The 23,001-nt window shown below is 38.2% G+C and overlaps 1 protein-coding gene across 2 annotated transcripts in view; it reads right to left on the minus strand.

Moving 5' to 3' along the window:
- Positions 1 to 23,001, minus strand: part of ZPLD1 (zona pellucida like domain containing 1) — a 105,146-nt gene that overhangs the window by 16,066 nt on the left and 66,079 nt on the right. For both annotated transcript variants that reach the window (XM_048295800.1, XM_048295801.1), the window contains exons 2-3: positions 14,375 to 14,488; positions 5,148 to 5,261 (exon numbers count right to left, since the gene is read on the minus strand). In XM_048295800.1, the coding sequence (XP_048151757.1) occupies positions 5,148 to 5,253 (106 nt within the window). In that variant the 5' untranslated portion in view covers positions 5,254 to 5,261; positions 14,375 to 14,488. The remainder of the gene's footprint in view (positions 1 to 5,147; positions 5,262 to 14,374; positions 14,489 to 23,001) is intronic.

Consider the following 23,001-nt stretch of genomic DNA (forward strand, 5'->3'; position numbering starts at 1 on the left):
CCATTGTAGCAGTTAGTCTAGCATTGTGACTTCCAATCAAATAAATTTTTACACTTCAGTCGCAGCAAAATATTAGAATATAAGGGTAGGAATTGCAAATCTGAAGAACAGATTTGACTCTACCACCTCACTAAAGAAAAAACCAAGAATTAATATAGTAACATAGTGTAACCAAGCAAGAAACACATTAATCTAAAATCCCCCAGCAAACCTTTTAGTGGCACATTCATAAAATGAAACACTGCAACAGAGTAGAAAACAGCAACTGGTTAAATACTTGGAGTCTGATTAAGCAGCCTCCTCTGGAACAGAAATTTCTGGCAATTTTGAGGAATTGAGGAGGCCAAGATCTGCCTCCCAGCCCACTCTGGCATGGAAACTGGCATGAAAATATTTTTCTGATTTATCTGGCGTTCACTTTGTATGAGATCACAATCTCAGGCTGTGCAGACTTTGAAGTACAATCAACAGCATATCAGAGCAATTTATTATGATGTCTCTAAAGCTGGTTTTTCCTGGGCTTTGAGGGTTTTTGTTAAGAACCATCAGCTTGAGCTTTAATTAAAAAATCAGTTGGCTCTTGAAAGACAATGATCAATACTACAAAGCATCTTGCAATCTTTCATTCTGTGTGTTATGACAACACAAAAGACCTAGAAAGCAGCAGCTGTTAAAACTGATCAATTTTTGAACAGCAAAAGCCATCTTTGGACAATTTGACCTTCTATTCAAAAGTTCTGAAGATTTTTATGTACTGAATGGAAAGCATCAGGTTCAGATACAGGCACAAGCAACAGACTGTTTTGCTTTACAGCTCTGATATTGCTCTTCTTCAAGGTCTTCTTTGCCTGTAGATGACTGGGGGTCAACTGGTCAACAACTGGGGTGTTGTTCTGGTGTTTCCCCCTAGTGCTTTCCAAAAATACATACTGCATTGTGTTAGACATTACTCCTTTACATAACAACTAATTTATTACATCTGCTTAAAGATTAAGTGCTATTTAAAATTGTAGAACTTCAGTCAATACTATACCATTAAGCCTGCTGAAATGAATTGTTTCACTGCGTTGTCACAGCAGAGAGGAAATGAAATCTCCATTCTAATGAACTAGTTCTTCCCCCATGGTACAGGAGCACAAGCAGTTTAATTTAGACAGCTTTAATGGTGGCTTTCAAGCCAAAACAATCAAGTGCAGGAAATAACAGGCCAAACTCAGTCCTGCACTAATGCCGTGATAAATGTTACTCACTGGGTGTAAATTTGGGCAGAAAGGTACTAGAGGAAAGACAGGAGTTGAAGTGATTTGGCATGAAATTCTCCTGGTTTGTACACAATCATAATCCCACTAATGTAATGCACAAAGATGAGGAAGCAGCATGCCTTGGTTTTCACTACAGGAGGACTATTATGATCCATTTAACGAGTGTACTAAGGTAGAGGGACCAGTACAGAAAGGCAAATGGTAAAGTGAATTCACGCTTCCTTGGACTGATGCACAAAACAAATTGTAACAAATTGCAGGATGTAACACAAAGCAGTTCAGTTAATTTTATAACTCACTTCAAGCCTTTTCAACAAGCAGGATATTAACTTCACCAATTAAGTTACCATTACTGCTTGCAAAATTATCATTTGACACTATGGGAAATGAGACCATACCATACAAAGGCAACTTTTGTGTGATACAGGAGGATAAACAATCTTTCCAAACTGAACCTTTTCTGCCCACTACTTCATGAGGAAGTATTGCTGCCAAATTAATCCATTCTGGAAATAAAACATTTTTTGTTCAGAGATTAATCTTAAGCCAGTCCCAAACAGATCTAATGCCCCCTTAGATGTTAAATATCTAGCTCATTTCTTGACAAATCAAGAAGTTAAATATTATTCCTATATAAGTTAAAGGAAACAAATTAACAAAAAAAGTATTTGCATTCCTGCATTAAAAGCTTCTGGTTTTCTCAGTAAGAGGAGCGATGATTTGGAAGTTACTGTACCCAACTGATGAAGCCTTAAATGTAATGACCTCTCTGTCACAGAGTTTCCATACAGGCAAACCACTTGGTTTCTTTCTGACTCAAATCACACAAGCTATCTCTGCAGCCAGCAGTGCTCATTAATGTGTCTCAAGCAAGAGAGTAAAGCTCAAGGGGTACACAGATCCTACAGTAACAGAGACCATCTTGAACTATGGGCAGACTCATGGTGACAAATGCTGGGAGCTCCACTGACCACTTCTAGGCTGCACACATTGCCAACTCACCCCAGGACGGGCAGCAAAAAACCTTCAGATAACAAGAGTTTTCCACAGAACACCATTGATAAAAGTCATTCCACCAGAACAGGAGTGAAAAGATCTGTATTGATCAAAACCATTTTCTCTGCATGAATCTCCTCTTTGATCAAATCACTCCCTTGATATTGAATTAAAATGCATAGTGTAAGTGAAAAAGATGCCACATTTCCTCAGTCCCTACTAAGTTCTCAACACGTACTTAAAACAAGAACCCCCTGAATCAGAACTGCACTTCCCAACTGGAGACAGACTGCTATGGCTCTATGCCCCAAAAGCCTTCTAAAAGCTATGCTTTACTGCAATGCAGAACTAAAGTTCTTTCCCTAGGTAAGCTCTCTGAAGGACAGCAAGATCTAACTTAATTATATATTCTCTAGAACACATCTAGCTTTTAGTATAAAAAAATCACTGCATTTTCAGTCTACCAAAAACTGGGCTATTTTTCCTTCCTTCCTGATGACTGCTGCATATCTGCACTCTAAAATAAACCTGCAAACTGCAGAAACAAAAGTTCTGTCTGATTGTCATCCTATTTATGCAGAACCATTCCTATTCAAGAAGTCACCTAAGCAATGAATGATAAAAGCACAAACAAATGAAAAATGGATGAGCTCCATGGTTCCTCTAGGAAGGCTTCATTTCTCCTCTTTGTTGAAGACAACTTCTGTTTCTTAATAACATTTAAAGAAAAAGAGGAGACAACTTCAAGACCCAATGGCTTCTTCAGTATCTGCACACCCTGCCTGGAACTCCAGCTAACAGCAAGAAAGACTCCTTGTGTGGAACAAATGAGGAACAGGAAGAAATCCATAACCAAGACTGCGAGTAGTATCTCAGTCTGGGAGATACAGGTTTTAAAATGTTCTCCTTTTTGACGTCTCTCTCACCTCTCCCCTCACAGTTGAACCCCAAGGGCCCTGATGCAGCACCCCCAAAACCACAGCCTCAGCCAAGTGCTGGGGAAGCCAGCACATGAAGAGTGAGCCCCTTCTCCCTGCAGAGGCTCTCTCACCCATCCTCAACAGCCTCTCAGCTGCACGAGCCCCAAACCCTTAGCAGACCCTTCTGCATACTGAAAATAGCACCTGTCAAATTTGGGGACAAAAGGGGTTTCTGGCTTTTACCTCCATTTCAGATGCACAACTAACAAACAATTGTTTTTCTTTCCTAGGTCTCAAAACCAACAGTAAGACTGTTGATTAAATTCCAGCCTTTGAATTTTTGCTGTCTTAGACGTAAAACAAGAAAAAGCAGGACTCTGCTCTCAGCTCCTATGGCCAGTGAGGGGTGATTAGAATTTACTTCAAAAAAGTCTGTTTACTTGTAACCTAAACAGATTTTCTCCCAAGTAATGAGATTTGGCAGACATGGAATCTGATATGACTCATTTTTATGAGGCAGAACTGCAAGAGGCCCCTAAATACCCACAAAAAGAGATGAATTGAATTCACAGGTATCACATTGCAAATAAACATTGGCACAGAGCAGGTGCAAAAAATGACCGCAGAATAATTTTAAAACACAGAAAGAGGAATATAAACTTCCTTCTATCTATTGCAAATCTCTCAAGAGGGCTGACAGGGGCCAAAAAAGCCACAATTACATAAAAACTCGAAAGGTAGATCTGAAGCAGGTGGGCAAAATTCATTCACACTTCGGAGGCAAGCCTGTAAAATTTGGTGCTAAGAAGAGGAATATATAAGTAGTTTGTGAAATACTCAGCTAAACTGTGATTTTTCTCAGGAATGGAGACAAAATATTTGATCATCTTTGCTTGTCTTATTTCTCTGTTCTTCACGTTCATATTGATTAAGTAAAAAAGAGTCAAACCCACTGTTGGTCTTTATGTCAACAAAGCACCTAGCAGTGTGACAGTAACACAAGAATCAATAAACAGACTTTCTGACGACTTAAATTCAATAAAAGAACTGATCCTTCCTGGAAAAAAAAAAAAATCAAAACTTTTATCATTCAGAAAGCAACAACAGGAAAGGTATTACAGTGTAATTCTACACTGAGTGTTCACCACTAAACTATTCAATTCAATTGCTGTCTCAGAAAAACAAGATATGAGAGAGACAGTATTCACAGCCTTCTTTTTATTATTATTATTCTGCCCAAGATACAGCTGAAGCAGGAAGGATAAGCAATGTAATAGAAACTAAAAGGATCCTTTGCCTGAGTAAACCCTGATACCTGCCACTAAGACTGACATTTCATTTCTATTTGTCATTGCATTAACAGTTCTGAACATCCAATGTCCCCAAAATTATTTCATTCCCATTTTCTTATAGGAGGGACAATACATCATAAACAGACACATCCTATTGCTTCACCTGTCCCTAACCAAGGACTTAATGTGAAGTGAGGCACTAAATTTTTCCATCAAGTCAATTTTGCTTAAAATAGACACACATTTCTTTATTTTAGTAAAAGGATATAATTATATTCTCTTACCCAGAGAAAGAAAATTATAAAACCCAAACATGAAAGAAAACCCAGTTAGAAGTGTGAGGGTGTTAAATCCAGAGGGAACATTTACCACAATATGAGCTCTGGTGAATGTCTTGGACAGTTTAGAGCTCTGGCAAAAGCAGGTCAAGCCCCACTGATGTGAGGGGGATTGTGTGCATTGCTACCAGGCTGAATTTGACTCATTGTGCAATTAAGAAGAAAGTAAGGTGCAACATTAGACAAGTTCATTGTCACAAAGATAGTTAACACTCACTTAATGTGGACTCCTACCCCCAGGCTTTAGACAGATTTAAAGCTCTGTATTTAAAAATAAGCACGGCCTTGCACCAAGACAATAAAGAAGCCATTAGAAAAAAAAGTCTATTAAATACTTACCAGGAAACCTGCTATGGAGGTTAGCATCACAGTTGTATCCATTGAACTGAGCAGTCACTGGAAGCACTTTAATCGTCAGCAGGAGCAGCAACCATACCTGTTCCATTGCAAAGCCTAGCAAAACATTAAGTGGTTATTACACACATCTGTTCAGTGCACTAAAGATGCTTACTGCAATCATTCTATCACTCGGGAGGAGATGGTCTCCAGCAAAGGAACTGGGGATAAAGCTCACAAGCTTGTGGGAAACAGGTCACAGACAGCAGGGCCCATTTCTCTGTTCCTGAATAATGTGTAATTTCTCTTAACTTCTACAACTTTTAATCATAAATTTTATTTCAAAATAAAAGTTACTCAAGGAAATAGAAAATGTAAAAAAAAAAAAAAAAAATCAAAACTAAAATATATTAATAGATTAGAATTGCTTGAATATTTAAATTCCAACAGTTTTTTGACATTCCAGTGTAAAAATTCCTTGAGAAAGACATCTTGGCTAAAATAAAGCTATTGTTCCAAGTTGTGGAAAACCACAGAGATAAATGGCTAGCTCAGCAATTCTCAGGGTCAAGATCCCAGAATAAAAGTCAGTTCATATCTATTTGCCAAACATTTTTTCTTTGCAGCACACATGCAATTCAATTGTGCTTACACAAAGAGCTGGTACAGACACTTGCATGTGTTTGAATTGTATCTGACAACTAGAACACGTGAATTTCTAGTGTTCCCAGTAATTATTCCTTTTGCTAGGAAAGCTGCAAGGTGTAATACTTGTGGTATTTATTACAACCAAAAAAAAAAAAAAACTTCTTATACATGTCTGTCAAAAGCATCCCAAAAAATTGAGATTTTTGTCCGTGAATCCAAGTGCACTGATTTAATATATATATATAAATAAGATTTTGTCATTCTAGAGAACATAGCTGCTGATGTAGACCCCAAATGTGGCAATGCTCTCCATTTACCTAGACAGGAACTCAGCAATTCTAAGATTTAGGAAATTGCTTTCTCTAAGACTACAGATCACCTTTCTCCAAGTGGATAAGGAAACTTCAGTGCAAACTTCAGTGATGTAGCACACCTAAAAGCAGCCGTACCTGGCATGGCAAGGGGCTGTCATGCATTGGTGAGAAGAGATGGCCACAGCACATGGAGAGAACATTTGAGACAAATCCTCACTCTTAACTGTATCTTTCATGGCTACCCAGCAGTCTGAGCTACTTCTCCTCAATAATGCAAAGACTTCCACTAATTTTCAAACCATGCTCATCTAATGCTCTGCACTGAAAGAAAGACCCTTAGAGGACACTCCCAAGTGCTTTGTCAATAAACAGATCAACTCCAACACAACACGGACCCAAATTCTTCTAAAAAGTCAAATGCATGTCCAAGTGTACATGGAATAAAATGCAGAATTGGAAACACCAGCTTCCAGCTAAGCATGAATGTTTGGGAAGTCAGATATCACTTTTGCTGTTACCACATCCAAAAGCAGCTCTGCCACCTAGTTCACAACTTCCTGAACATGTGAGTTACAGCAAAAATGCAACCTTCTTTTTGTTTCAGGTGGATACTAAATTCTAAACAAAAGCACTCTTTGTCCCTTTACTCTTTTTCCATTAGGTTCCTTGGGAGGTTGACAGCACTTGCAGCTAATGTTGATGAAGAATTGTGAAAACAAAAGAAAGAAAATAAAATTTCCAACTGGGTTGCTATGAAACCTCTGTATTCTCATGATCTCTTCACCCTGTCCATTACTCTCAGATGGAGAAGTAAGGCAGTGTTTTGTTTGTTTGTTTACTACGAAAATTCACACTTTATTTTGAAATAAACACTTTTACCTTCAGAAAATTGACATTTCGCCAGTGTCCTGGAGCCTTAACTCTGCTTGTGCAGCAGTTACATCAATAAAGTGGCTCCTACTGTTCTCTTGTATATGGGCAGGTTTCTGATGTCCATTACAATGGGATATATCAAGGGCAATTTACCAAGATCTAAACCCAAGTTTTATTTTCTAACATCTGCAGTGGTTTTTTGCTACCAAAAAAAAAACTGTTTGAAAAGAATTTAATGAAAGATGCCACTGACAAAGCTGTAACTATTATTTTAGATGAAAAGCAGAACTTCACAAATTCTAAAATTTTAATTATTAAACATAATTTATACTGCTGCATTTTGGAGGAAGGATAGATGATTGCTAAGGAACAAATGTGAATTAAGACATTAAGTATTTATAGCTTTATTTCTCTAGCTGTATTCAGAACAATTCAGATTTTAACATAACCAATAACATCCTACTTGGTTTTTGGCTATTAAATTATCTGCATATGGATCAACATGCAGATCCACATCACCAGTTGAGCTGACTCCTGCTGCTTTTGGTTAAATAAGTTAGGAACATGCATTATTTTTCATTTCTCAAGAGAACTGCAGGGCTAGAAAGCACCCTGAAAGGCCAGCATCGCTGATCTGCCCACCCCAGACACAATTAAGGCAGCCATTCCTACTTTTCCAGCCTGGCCTAAAAGGCCCCTGGCAAGTTATTTCTCAACAGAAATTTCTAAACATCGGTCCCCCAAGTGCATAAGGCATCCTAACTAAAAGGTTTGTACCATACTGATATGGCTGATCATTTAATGCAATTATAGAAGCATAAAATTCTTCCCAAAATAGTAACAGGAATATAATATTATTGCTGGCATATGAATATGAAATTAAAAATCCATGTACAAAAATGTAAAATAGAATGCAAGTGTCAGGAATGGGATGATTTATAATCCAGGCGTGAAAATCATGAGGAAGATATTTGCCTTTTTTTCTTTATTTAGTAAGCAATTCCAGTATGCCTTTTTTGAGGAATGTAACCCTTGCTGGTTTCAAAAAAAAAGTGATTCTTTGATCTAGCAGCAAATATATTTGGTTCTTAGGAAGACTTCCAGGATTAAAAATATGCCAACACATACTGCAAGGGAAATCTGACCCTTTCTATTCATTAAACTCTTAAACGACAAACCCATATCATGTTTCACTGATGAACCGAGACTCAGGTCCTTCTGTTCTGTGCTGCATATCACCGAAGAGCAGAGAGGTCAGAATTGCAACATGCAGTCCTCACTTTAATTGTTATCACTTTACAAAGCCCTCATCCCTGCTTTGATAAACTTCACCATGTCAGAAAACCTGCAGAGAATTCCCAAGTAAAGATGTTTGTGATTTAAACAAGACAAGCTTTTGCAGTCAATTTAGGAATTTAATTCCACTGAGAAGCTGTAGTTTGATTTAAATTCCCTCTTCTTTCCTCTGTCATACCTGGTATCCATTTCTCTTCTTTCTCATCCTCTCTAAAAAGATCTTCAAAAATTTTCCATTGTCAACAGCATTCACTGATTCAGCCCTACATTTTTATTGAAATGCATTTGAGAGCCAGTTGTGACTTCTGAGCACATTATTATTTCAAATATTCTTCCTGTATTTTACAAGAACTTCCTATAATCCACTCCTTATTCTCTATTTTTAATTCATAGGGTGTGGCAGTTCAGCAGAATAATATGGTGATCTTTATGCCTTCTGACTGGATGAGTCTTTCAAAAAGAACAGTTAATAGCAATAATGAAACCTTCTGAAACAAAATTATAGATGTGATGAGCACATAATAAGCTGGTGGCACATTTATAAGTGTTTTCATATGTATCTAGTAACTGCCTAAAGGTTGTCTAGCAGTGTACATCAGGTGTCTACAAGTAATGGAATAGGAACACTACTTCTGCTCATTAAAATACTTTCAAATTATCATTACATAGTTCAACAAGTCCATCTCAGTCATCTCATGACAAAATAGTTCCTCGTCCTTCTGGCTTGCATTCATCTTGCTGCCACACTTTCTTCTGCATGTGCACCCAAGCTGTGAATAGTTGTGAAGTGCATTAACTGTGCCACGGTCAGGTCCTCCAGAACCACTTTTCTTCTAAACACACACGGGATCATTTGCAGTCACTTAAAAGCAACCCGGTGAACAAAAACAGAAGAATGCCTCTCTACGTCAATGTCTCTCTTCAGTGGAACTTTCTCTTTTAACTTGTACATCCTATTGAAATTAATTATCCTGATCGTTTTCACTGTCACCTTCCACCTTATATGCTTGGGTCTTATGATGAAGATAAAACAGGACTTGGATCTCTACAACAACTGTTTTAAAGATAAGCCTATCAAAAGGTGATAATTGCCTTTTTTCAAACGGTTTGTTACAGAAACAGGGCACCTGAAATGCAAAGAACTTTAAGACACATTTCTGCTATAAAATTTCTCTATATTTGTGGATAATCTTTGGTTCTGAGACTTTGAAACAGGCATATCTTTTTTTAGAGCATTCTGTGATTTTATATTCCATAGTAGCATCACATTTCTGACATCTAGCAAAACCTGCAAAGCAGAAAAAATAAATATATGCAGGCACGCACCTATATGATAAATGCATACACACAGAGGCACACACATGGACCTTGAATTTCAACAGTTTTCTAGACAGAGGACTAAAGCTGATGATGGAGCTAAATCTGTGAACAGCCTGCATGTTCCCAAAATCACAGTATTTGAGGGCTCACAGCAAATGCAATAATTTGTCGTATATGAGGAAATAACAAAACCGAGATCAGAAATCAGTGCACCTTGGAATGTACAAAACCAGATGGTTTTTCCCACACAGACAAAATGTGAAAATATTTTTGTTTTAAATAAGTAAACTAATCTCTCTTGGAGCTATTCAAAACACAGCAGTTGTGGACTGAATGAGAAAGACCACGCTTTAAAAACACACATTAGTCAGGCAGCAACTTGCCTTCAGCATCAATTATTTGGCCCCAGAATCACCTGTACTTATTTTCTAGTCCTATTTTTTCCCTCAATTCTTGAGATTTATAAACCAGAATCCTGGATTAGCTCCATAACATATCAGATTTGTAATTAAATAATGGGTCTAAGGTTGGAGCACCTCCTTAATCAAAATCCTGCCAGAACCAAACAGGAGCTTTCTCATACCAAGTCTAAATCATAGCTAAAGGCTCAAATGCCAAGTTGCTTTGTGAATCAAGCAAATGCCCATACTGTCCAAGGAAAATGAGACTGAGGAAGAAATTTTTGCAGTTTTTGCAAAACAAAGCTTTTGCTTTGGTTCAAATTTTAAAAAATTCTAGAGTAAGTTAAAAGAATTTTGCATTATTTTCAAGTCTTTTTACAATAATCTCTTTCACAGAATATAAAAGCAAAACAGTCTGAGAAAGACAAGTTAAGTTTCCACAAAAGGAAGCCACATCAAAATCATTAGACTTTAATCTGAAAGACTTCAAATTTTGACCAGCACACTAAAATGGGCAGCTGATGTTCAAGATCATAAAATACTTATATGGAAGCAATCTATAACGTGCTTATGAATTGAGATTAAATAATAGTTCTAAACCCTGCTGAACTCCAAAAGGCTGAAAACCTACATCTGCTTCCAAAATTCACAGCTCAGTATTTTTTGCAAACCTTATTACTGTAGTGAGAAATAAATGTATATGTTGGGTAAATAATAGAAGCCTTATAGCCATGCAGAGCTCTTGAATCAATAAAACCAGGTGTGTTTAGAGAGAGAGGCACTAGCACAGGTCCATCTGGAGCTTCATCTCAGAGCCTCAGATAGGCAAAACTCCAGCTGAGATGGTTTTTCCCCCTGCCTAATGACTAGGGAAATTTAATTGGTGTACCATACTGCCAGTAAGCTGTTAAAAAAAAAAAAAAAAAAAAAATCTACATTTTAACACTTCAAAACATTCCTAATAAACTTTTAAACTTTGTACCTTAGTATACATATATGCCTTCATTTTTACAACCAATCCTTGGATGCACTGAGGTATTTTTTAATCTAGTCTGAAATGAAACTAAGTTAACTGCATATTTTCAGTGTAAGAAGAGAACGAGTGATCAAGTGAAGACTACACCTTTATGAAATATTTCCAAGAGATTTATACAAGGATGCACAATATCTTCTTCCAAGGAGACAGACTATTGGAAAAATACAATTATTAAAGTATAAATAAATCTAAACAACTATCTGTTGAACAAGCCAGAGATCTTGACTTACTAGGTCTATTTAAATTTATTCACTTGCGAGTGTTGAGGTCATGGAGTGGATTGTTTAGCTGCTATTCTGTGCTAAATAACAGATTTATTCTAGTGTTTCCTAGCTCCACTAGGGAAATAATATTCTTCAAACGTGGTATCTTCCCCCTACACTGTTCCATATTATTTTCATTATAGCTCTGCTTAGTGATGGAAAAGTTGAATTTTAGTCTAAGTATTGCCAGAACACTTGCTTTGCAGTCCCACAAAAGCAGCTTCAACACTATATTTATATCTCTCTTCCAGACATTTATTTTAACAACCTAAGAAAATGCTAGCATTTTTCAAATCATGCTAATCATATCATACAATAAAACTACATAACTATGTATCTGAGAGATAAGCTAAAAAATTTAAGTCTCTGTTTGAAATTATGTTTCCAAATGCGTGGTTCACAGATACCTCAATAAAGTGTGAAACCACAAATCAGCTTTAAGTTCCACATATAGAAATGCACAAAATGACATCTCCTGAGCCTCACAGAAAAGACTCATTTCTATTCTATTCTTCCAACCTGCATGAACTAACCAGTGTTTCCCACAGGACAGTCGTGCAGCTACAAAGCACAGAGTTCTGCCAGTGAAAGCAGATTTGCCAGAAAAACGGGTCTTAAGGAAGTGATTTATGGTCAAGGCCTTGGACCTGAATTAAACAATTTTGAACACATTATCCTCTCACTTTCACACTCTTCATATTGTCTACTGCATCAGAAAAACTTTGACATCAGCAAGATACCTGAGAAAAAAAGAAAAGAAATTCAGTATAAAATTTGGAGACTATTGCAGTGAGTGGCCTGAAAAGATCCTTTTAGCTCAAATGTGGATGTTCTTGACAAATCAAGATCTCCTTTTAAACACTAAAATTTACATCATTTGACTTGTTGCACTCTGCTTTTCTTTAATCTTGTGGTTTAGAGTTAAATTCTTTAGTGCAATTTCAGTGGATTCAACTGAAATGCCAAGAATATAAACTAGCTGAAAACATTGATAAATTCTCTATTGAGGTCCCTGCATTTCTGACTCACATCATAAAACTAAAAAAAAAGTCACGTTGGCTTTTCTACTTCTTACTTCAGCTACAAAATGTTATAAACAAACTGATTAGAAAGCAAGAGCCGTCAGATAACCACCAGCTGTGCTACATTCACTTACAGACTGGCAAGTACATCTAGAAGTATCTGTAATGAACACAACTACAGTGTTTAAGATACTGTCTAATTAATCCAACAGTGAGGAAAAAATGGCACGATTTAGCTCTATTGCAGCTGGTTTGCATCGTGTTTCTCTTTCGCTTTTAGTGGAGACATTGCAATTTGACAATCACTGAGAGTAAAGCAAGTCCGGGATCATCTTGGACTGAAACACAAAAGTAACAGCTGTGCCATGTCCCCTGCACAGGGAGTGTACAAAGACTGTCCCTAAAACCTGGAACTAAGGGACCGTTCCCAAGCTTAAATACATGCTCCACACATGCACATTCACTCTACAGATTTCCTTCTCAGACCACTGATCATTATGGGGGTTCCATCAGCTTGCAAATTTACAGAAACTATCAAATCATCTGCTATAGGCCCCGGAAGTGTTATCATATTCTACTGGCCTTCAGTCGCCTCTAACCATGGTCTGGATTCAAACACGCTGATCTAGTGATGAGGTGCTCTTAATCCTATTGCCTGACCCCAGAGCCCTGCAATCACATGGGCAGATAAAGATCTAAATGAGTATCATTCTACTTAATTACTCTTTTTATGCTTTTGAAGAGAGCAATATAAATATAAATCTTCAGTAAAATAATGCTTGATGTCACTAACAAGTAGATTATACAGCAGCCATCTGTTTGCAGCTTGAAAAGGTACCAGTAAAATACGACTTCCCTGACAAAAAGCAGCAAGAGTTTATGCCATCGTGATTGTTTCAATTTCCTCACTTTCAGAAACAACAATTAAGCAGTAAGGTTGTAGAATAATGCTGCAGTGGAGTACAACCTTATCCAACCCTTGAAAGTTAAACAAATTTGCAGTAAATTATGCTGCTAATATCTTGGTCAAATAAAGTGTGCAATACCAGAGATTTCATAAACTGTGAAATCAAAGAGATTCTGTTCTCAGACCTATATTTAAAAAGAAAAACTAATTCTATTGTGAAATAGAAGAGACTCACTTATGGCTATTTCTTTCATCATATTTCAAGTCTGTGTTGTAGACATTTGGGAGTTGAAAAAAGGTTTGAAGTAATATTTGAGCCAACCTGTAAAACAAGCCTGATGGGTACTGCTTAAGATCTAGGTGAAAGAAAACAAAGCATCGTGCACTGGTAAAACCATTCTTTGATCGAGAATATGCAAGCAGGGCCAGCATTCCTATCTTCTGCATCTCTTAAGGTTTTCCCCCACAGTCCACAAGGCAATTACAGTAACTATGTCAATTTGGACAGTATCAGTTCATCGGCTTAACCAGAAACTCGATTTCAAATCCCCACGATCTTCATTGAAGAATATATTGCCGTTATTATTACTTTAAAAATCAACAAAGGTGGTGCAATTTCCATGTCCAGTCAGCTTTGTGACTGGAAACAATGTAATTTCCAATCAACAAACTCCTGTCATTCAGTGGCAGTGGAGCCAGATAAGAAGTCCTGCTTATCAAAATTTTCCTCCATCAATGCAACGATTGTGGGAACAGGCTGACTGACACCACAAGTTGGATAACATTGTCTCCTTCAAGCAATTGATTGTTTCCCTCCTTAAAGCAACATGAGTGGGTTTGACATGCATTGATAGCCTCCACATTGCACAGGGTTTATAACCTTCCTCCCCTAGCATTAATAGTGCAAGTCTGGCCTTTAGGTAAAGGCTAAGTTGCAAAAGTCAATCACAGCTGGATGCTAACACCTTCATGTTTTCATCAGCCATTCCCTGCATACTCCTTCCCCAACAAACTACCATTGAGATTTCCTCGTGAGGTTACATTTGTCTGACAGGTGATAAAGTAAGAATTTTCTTTTAAAAGTAATGAATACTGTGATATTAACCAATATTTTAGTAAGTTCTAGTTGGCTGACATGGTGGGCACTTACCCAAATCCCCTGTAGCTGTTGAGTCAGCTGTACTCCATCTATCCCGTGCTCCTGCATGTGATCAACTGTTCAACTCCTCTGCCCTGCAGAACTTTTTCACAAAATACTCTGAGCCTGTGGATGGAGGAAAAGAGATACTCATTACGAAAATTCTTTTTAAAATAGGCCTGGATTTCAGATGGGAAAATTTGACAGGTCTCAGAATACTTTACAAGCCTGTTCATCATCAGAATGAAACCTGAGTAGGCTCTTTATGGTTCTTTCAATCCTCTGCCTGTTTTTTTCTTGCAGGCTTTTGATCTGCTTCTCTTCACTTGTATGAAGATCTCCAGAGGACCATGTGGGGCAAACAATCAACCTGGAGAAATTATTCTGTCATCAGCTTGTTGAGGGAAAACCTTGTCTGCTTAAAAAGAGGGGTGGGAGGAAGGAGAGAGATGGAAGCATTGAGATAGGATCAGTAACTAAACTGCAAGGTTATCAATGTACCGTTGTGTGTTGTAAGAAGTGTCTTTTTTTTTTTTTTTTTTCAACTCTGGGCTAAACTCATAGTACTAAACAAAACAAAAGCAAAAAGAGTGACATCTCACACTGTGATGAAAATGTGATATAGGGGTGTCATCATGAATACAGGTGTCAACAGAATGATAATTACCAAGAGGACATGAATGCACACAAAGCCAAGTGCACACAAAAGCAAAGATCAAACTGCTAGAAACTAAGCCTGCTTCATAATATCTACTCCTCTATTTCTGGGATTTGGAAGGGGGTGTTTAACTCCTGTTTCTGGCATTAGACTTTTTTCCGCCTTCTGCCCCCTCCCTTCAGTTTATATTGTAGCCATCTATGGCTGGAAGCTTTTGTTACACCATTGGCAGGGAAAACAGTAGTTTGTAGGCTTTTGCATCATAGAGATAGCTTTGAGGTGCCTGGATTTGTTGGAATGTAGGACAGTTTTTAGAAGAGAAGAGCCCTGCCTCTGCTGTGCCTTCACTTTGGGCAGCTCCTCCTAAACATCAAACTGCTGCAGAGCACACTATTGTACATTGATGGCAACCCAGGCAGGCCCCACAGAGCAGACATGGCAGAACCAGCACTGACATGATGCACTGACTCTCCCCATCCTCCTGTGTCAGGGCAATGTCTGAGGAAAGCAGATTTTCCTTTTAACACTGAAGCCTCTCACAAGTCCAAACTGAAATTTCTCAATGTAATATCAGTTTCACAGACAAGTGCATTTAAAGAACAGTCTAACCTTGAGTAGGTTTCCAAAATTAGAATCTCTGTTTATGTTGGTTTATTATTTAAGACATGTCTAATACCAAAAGTCATCCCTTGCTGTTTGGTCTTCAGATGAGATTACTGAAAACATCAAATCATCATAAGTCACGGTGCAATTTCTGTTTCCACTGACAGCAACCACAGCTTCTGCAACATCTGGGTTTCCTCCCTCTGCAGGAGTATGTACACAATGAAATCCTGACAGCTGTCATCCCACCTTTCCATTTTTGCAGACTGTTTTTCAACAAATAAAGGAGACAAAGCACAATACTGTAGGACAGGTCCTTATAATGTGAGACTTACTCAAGAAGCTGGTCACCAGAAGCTGTGCATGAAGGAGTGGTGGCGGTGCACTTCTGGGACACACAGCTCTCCCCAAAAGCTGCAGGAGCAGCTTGGCTGAGAAGAGCACACTTCTACCTGCCCACAAGTGTGAGCAGAAGTGAGTTAAAAGCTGGCGGGGCAGCACAGCCCCCAGCAACTGCATTATCTTCATCCCGGGAGGTCACAACACGCACCCCCATGAAAATCATTGCGGACAAGCACCTCTCGCCTTATCCTTCTCAGGGAAACAGTGATTACTCTACATGTTCCCAACCCCAAGCAACTTTCACCGTCTGGAAGGGCAGCAGTTTTCCCCTCAATCTATTAAAACCCCATAGACAAGGTGAAAAACAGTCCAACATGTTCCATCAGTAATTAACTGCTCTTATTTATAGGAAGCAATCAATCGACATATCTCTGTTCTTAGTAAAAGCAGGCCCTTCACTGCTATAACACTGTACCTATAAGTGACCTGAAGGATATAGCACAGGCCCTCAAAAATCCAAGTTTTTTTTTCAAGTCCTTTGTCGAGAATTCAGTAATTCCACTGTTATATAATGAGCTATCTCTCTATTCTTTGCATTTAAAATAAAAAGAAATTCCTGAATTCTTTGACAGGAAAAAAAAAAAAAACCAAACCTGACTATTTCACCAGTAACCCTTGAGAGAATGTGCCACCAAATATTTGATTCTCTAATCTAAGAGTATATTCATCAGGAAAACTATTTTCACCCTGTATAACATTCAATAGTTTTGTAAGTTTTTGGTATGATTTCAAACAGCTATTCTGGCCAGAACAAATGTAAGACCACAGTTCTGTGAATAGATCACAATAAGCTTTCTAAATGTACCCATTATGAGTAAGAGACATCTTGCACATTTCTGAATTAAAAATCTGTCTCCATCCCACAAATCCCTCTGCCCATCTCAATCATAATTTATGTATAATTTGAAATCAGACAAGCTGATTCTTCTAAACCATAATTTTAGAGGAGAATTTGATGCAGTTTGATTACTAATTTTATCAATTAACTTCTAAGGAAATTTCTCTTTTCATATAAAAAGATAAAACACATAAGCAAAAACATTTGGTTTTTCCCTCTTCTCCAGGACTGAGAAAGCCCCCACACCTTGCTACCCATATCTAAATACCTGTGAGGAAACAGAGAAACTGCAAGAGAATAGAAAAACTCAATAGAAGAGAACAAATTTCAAATAAAAGGTCATGTCCAAAGATTATTAACCAGTCCACATGCAAGCCAAATTCTACTGCCGATTGGCCCACAATATAACTACATATTTTGCCAGATTTGCATTTCTCTTCATAAAAATAAGATAGATAATATAATCCTTTATTATTAAACAGAAAAAAAAAAAATCCTGGGTTTTATCACAAGTATCTTCTTACAGAGAGCTCTGGAATGATCTTAAACTTATTTCTACCAGAGACCACATCAGAACTTCACTGTTAATGTGAAATTCTACAAACCTCAGCTAGATTGCCAGCTTTAAGCACAGAGGCTATTTCAAAACAAAATATTCATCAATTTCTTAAGTCATATGAAATTCTCATGCTCATTTTAAAAGTGAAATGCTTTACTCTATGAAGAAGGATTTGGGTTTTTTAGAAATAAACTCTGAAGGTACACAGTGATTGCCAGAGTGTTCGTGAAATGAGTTCTGAAGCCTAAATGACTTCTAATGGAACAATTCAGCCAAAGCACATCTCCATTGTTTAGGAACAATGGAGGAAGTTTTTCACACAATTAGATAAGTAATTTTTCAAGTCATATGCTTTTTGTAGAATATCAAATGTTTAAAATATGTCATTAAAAAAAAAAAAAGGATAGTTAAAAGAACAAACTCAGCTGTCAAAACACAAACAAGCAAATCTTTCTGACAAAAAAACCTGTCAAAATTTGGCATATTTTTGGGACATATATCAGTCTATATAGGCTTATATTTGAGAGTATTCTCATAGATTTCTTCCCTAGACATCATCATCATCCACGTACAGCTATTATGTCCCCTGTTACATACCTCTTTTGCAGTCAGGCCTACATTAGTACATTCAGTTCTTCTGACAATTAAATTTTGGAAGCCTCCAAACAGCCCCCCACTCGTTCTCCAGTTGCTTTGTGTTTCTCATAGCTATATTCATGTACATTTAAACCCCACAGACCCTTGCTTTTCTAGGCATATCTCAGTATTAAGTCCACATTAAGCCCCTTGATATAAGCAATTCACATTACTACCCAGGTTTCTTTTCTAAAAGATCAGATTTAATTCAGAACCCAGCTAAACTAGATTAACAACTTGTTTAATTCTTACTATACCTAATCAATGTGTGCTGTAGCCACAAGGAAAAAAAAATTTAAATCAATACTGCATAAGAGATTCCTCCCTTGCTGTAATCAAATATACTCACACAAACACATGGCTTAAACATTGTCATGGCTGTTTACATTATCGGCATCTAGAGAAAGTGCACACCAGTTTTAACTGAACAGTATTCAACCTCAAAATCATCTAGTTCACTATCTTGCCAAAGCAATTGTAATTTAAATCTCTCTAATGCAAACTATTAGCAGAACAGGGAGTACAAGTGAGAAAAATGATCATGAAATTATACTTGCACTGAAACATCACAGAACCCAAATCCAGTTTAGGCAAAGTTTTACCAATGGCAAAAACGTGGCCTTAACAGATTGTAAATAACCCTGGCACCAGTTTCATTTGGGTAGAGACTACAGAACTGGGATAGACAAATCCCTGTTAGTTTTACTAGCACACAACAACATACATCAAAAGACCAACATGTTTCAGTATTAGCAGAGGTAAATGTGAATTAGAAATGGCTGTGGTTACAAATTGGGGATTGGAATAAAAAAATACACGCTTCTCTGGATTTATGAAAACCTGCCTGCTCGGTGGTAACAAATACATATTCCCTATGCTCTAGAACAGCATTAAAACCAGCTCATTTCTTTATTGAGAATTCCTCTTTATTTCACAACTCTGCTTTTTAATTTTAGATTTTTAAGCCCCTACTGGCAGAATCTACATCTGATGTACATCAACACCACAGATAACCTCAGTTCACCTGTGGGTGTTTTGAAAATGAGTTTTCATGTTGACAATTACAGACTTGACAGCCCGGTGTGAAAATAAATCTGGAATTCAACTTCCTCTTGGATTATACAGAAAATGTTTATTTTGTCCCAAATCTAAAAACCAAACAAAAAAATCACCATGTTACCATTTGCTCTCTTATCTCCAGTCATAGAGAGTTACACCTTTCACGCACAAGATGCAAGTTTGTTTTTAAGGCTACAATTTCCAAATATGCACACTCCTTGGTAGCATTAGATGAATCCTACACACTGCACAATTGTATGTAATAATTGCACCCTCCTTTATGAACACATTTCCACCTCCCAGCCAAACCCACAGTCTCTATTCCTGTCCTAGATTATACTTAATTTCTCAGTAGTTAAAGCATTTTTCTCTTCTGCAGAGGCCCTCTCATCCCTCAGATGAGAAAGAGAGGGTGTTTTTGACCTGAAAGGAACATTCACCTTGTTCTCTTGCTTTACAGCATAGCCTTTTTCCTTGTCTCACTCTGCCATTAGCTTCTTCAACTAAATGCAGATGTCACCAGCCTTTCTTTAGCAACGGGAAATAAGTGTCCCATTAAGTACTTAGAGGAGTGGACAGATTCTCCCATTCAGCTGGTTCCCTACACACTTGCTGGTGCTGAACAGCAAATCTTCTATTTCTGAGAAAGGGCTATCACAGAGAGGTCATTTTCCTCTAAGTGGTTTCCTTATTTCATCTGTTCTCAAGTTTAGTGTTAAGTTGCTGAAAGATCGCCTCATTCATATGATTGGGAGCCTGTTTGCCTCCAGAGTGTAGGGTGAATGAGGCAATAATTATTTGTCAGAAAAATACAGGTAGTTTAGAGCTTGCATTGCAAAGAAATATGCCTGAATTTGTCATTATTCCAGGGACGAATCCTGAGACCTTTATTTCCTTTTCAGAGAGTCAGGCTCTGCTCACAATGGTGAAAAATTACATGAGGATAGTCCTAGCTGCTGCTCCTGCTCAGGGAGAGCCCAAAGTGAGCTGGGGCAAAGGGGCTGCCTGACTAAGCACTGCTGCAGACCATGTGTGCACCCACAGCCCGGGGCTTCTCCAAGCAGGAAAGCAATCACCAAGTAAGGTAGGATGAGAGTTTAATGTACTTTATTACACCAGTGAAGTTCCCCAAGCCAAATGGTTTCCCCCACCTCCTTTGGTGTAAGTGGGGCTTTCAGCTTTAGAGCCTGGTTTACATTACACAAGAAGCTTCTTTGGGGAGTCTCGTACTTTTGGGGGCAGGGGGGGTTAGGCTACTTTTTTTTCAAGAAAAAAAAAGCAAGTGCAGCATTAGTGGAATAATTGCAGTTTCCCATGTTTAGTCAATTCATGGACAGATTTCTAAGACCACTTTCCATGAGATTTTTCCCAGTCAAATACAATCACTGTTACAGTTGTTAGGACAATTTTCTATAATTTAATGCAAGATTAAAACTTCAAAACAATAAGACCATTAAATGTCAGGAAATGCTAATAAAGAACTGAAAAGAGTGACAGAGATCAGAAAGACTTTTTCCACAGAGGAGTCTTGACCCATTCCTCCTCGGCTGCACCTGCTCTCAGAATACAAAAGCAGTAAACTGCCCCTAGGAAGAAAAAAAGCTTACTACACAGCCCCTACGAACTGCATTTAAGGTGCATGTTCATTATTTTGCAGAAGGAATGTTGAGCAGGATCAATATGCCATCAAGATAAAAGAAGAGCATAAATTGTCCTGAGAGCTGGTCAGAATTTTCTTTACTGTCAGACAGGGAATTAAAAACAGGGCAGGAGGCACATTAAAACTGTGCTTTTATAAGCTTAATCAGTAGGCTGGAAAATTAGTTTCACAAAGAGATAATGAGCTCCCAAATCATAAATTTGCCAAGGGTGCATCGATTTTCACTCATCTTCAGATCATTTACGAGCACCCAGCACAAGAACACCTTTCTGCCCCAGGCTCCCACCAAGCAGAGGCATGTGCAAGAACAGCTATCCCAGTGCAAGGAGGAGTTACCAGTTTAGTGGTCCTAAAAAGGACAGGAATTTGGATCGACTCAAGACGCATATTTCACGGTCATTATCAAAGCTGAGAATGAAAGCATTGCTGTGCCCTGTTGAATACATATTTACTTCCCCTCTTGGGCATCCTCACAGATATAGCAAAGAGCTAATCCTAACAAGTTGATGACAAAATCAGTTGTGCTGTCATCACTGTGCCTTTACCAACCCCACAATCTGTGTTCTCATCCCACTCCATCCCCAGAACTATTAGGGCATTTACCCAGTACACAGGAGAATAGACTGAATGTCCCTCCTCAGCTCCACCTTGGGGAACACTCCATTAGGTCAAAGGATAAATTTACACCTGGGTTAGTGGCAACAGGTTTTGTCCCCACTAAGTCATACTGAACTGCTTATTTGAAGACTCTAATGTCAATTACAGCAAATGAGAGAATAATCCACTTTAGCATATGCTCTAGATCAGTGCCTAAAGCACTGTCCTGAGAAACAAAGTTGAAATAAAGCACTCAGACTAGAGAGACATTAAACCTAGGTCTTGTACATCTTAGTCAAGCAGCCAGAAGAATTGATTAACTGAGAGAACTTACTGCAGAGGCAGCTTTCTACCATGGCAACCAAAATTTTTTACAAATAACATCACAAGAGTGATAACATGGTGTTTTCATTCAAGTTGACATTTAATTTCTTCTTTTAAGGCAACACACAAGAGCCATATACATATCTACATTCTTGCTACCATGAGTCAGGCTTGTTTTCCTCTCCCACCCACCCACATCCTCTCCACCAAACCACAATTATCCTATGCTAAAAGAGCTCACTGGATTTTTTCAGGAGAAAGGTTGGAATCTGAGGGAAAAGTCTTGTCATCTGACTCCTCAATGCATTATGTTCTTTTAATTCCTCTATAATTTGTATTTAGAGTTAACACTTATCTGTACAAAATTCAATGTTAACTCCTCACTTTTTTCACCCTCTAGTGCTTCCATTTTATTTGGTTGCACCCTGCTCTTGTCAGGGATTTAGACTGACTGGGTATTAACTGTCTGTTACATCACTTCTTTGCTGTGTAGCAGGCAAAATTTTCTCTTGTAAAGAGTTATCTTCATCCCTTGGTTGGATTCCAAGGGAGCTATTTGTTTGTCAGGGGAAAGATCAATAAAAAAATGTTTATCTTCAGGAGCTATTTATCTTCTGCTAGAGAGTAGAGTAATTAAAAAATGGTATAGTTTGGGGGAAGCGAATAGGTTGCTGAGTTGTTTTTTTCTGTTTAAATCTGGTGTTGCACTCCAAAGTTCACTAGCACTTCAAAATCCATTTTGCTCTAGCAAAAGGCACAGAACTACAAGGGGGAGGAGCACTCCAATCTTCTGACATATCCTTTCTCTTTTCCATTCTGTCACATCTCTGAACAAGTTAGACGTTCCCTAAGTTGTCATTTCAGTGGATAATGAGGATTAAGGTCCCTTACCTTAGCAGTCAGGCAAATTAGATCGGGGGGGGGGGTGCAGGGAAGGAACCTCTTACTCTCTCTCTTTGATTGTCGGAACACACGTCTTTAATAGCAGAGTTTAATCTCACACTGCAGAAACAACCTACCCCACATTCTTCATTGAGAGAACACAAAGCTGATGCTTCCTTCCCTTGTTCATTAGCTGAACATGCCCCATCACCAGACCTTAGCAGATGTGTCTGAACTGGTAAAACTAATCCCCACTTTGAACTGCCCTTCTCTGCAATACTCTGAACTTCTTTACTGTGCGGTGGCCGAGCACTGAGCAGGTTACCCAGTGAGGCTGTGGAGTCTCCCTCACTGGAGATATTCCAGACCTCTCTGGATACAATCCTGTGCCCTGTGCTCTGGGATGACCCTGCCTGAGCAG

This window comes from Corvus hawaiiensis, chromosome 2 (assembly GCF_020740725.1).
Source record: "Corvus hawaiiensis isolate bCorHaw1 chromosome 2, bCorHaw1.pri.cur, whole genome shotgun sequence".
NCBI lineage: Eukaryota > Metazoa > Chordata > Aves > Passeriformes > Corvidae > Corvus > Corvus hawaiiensis.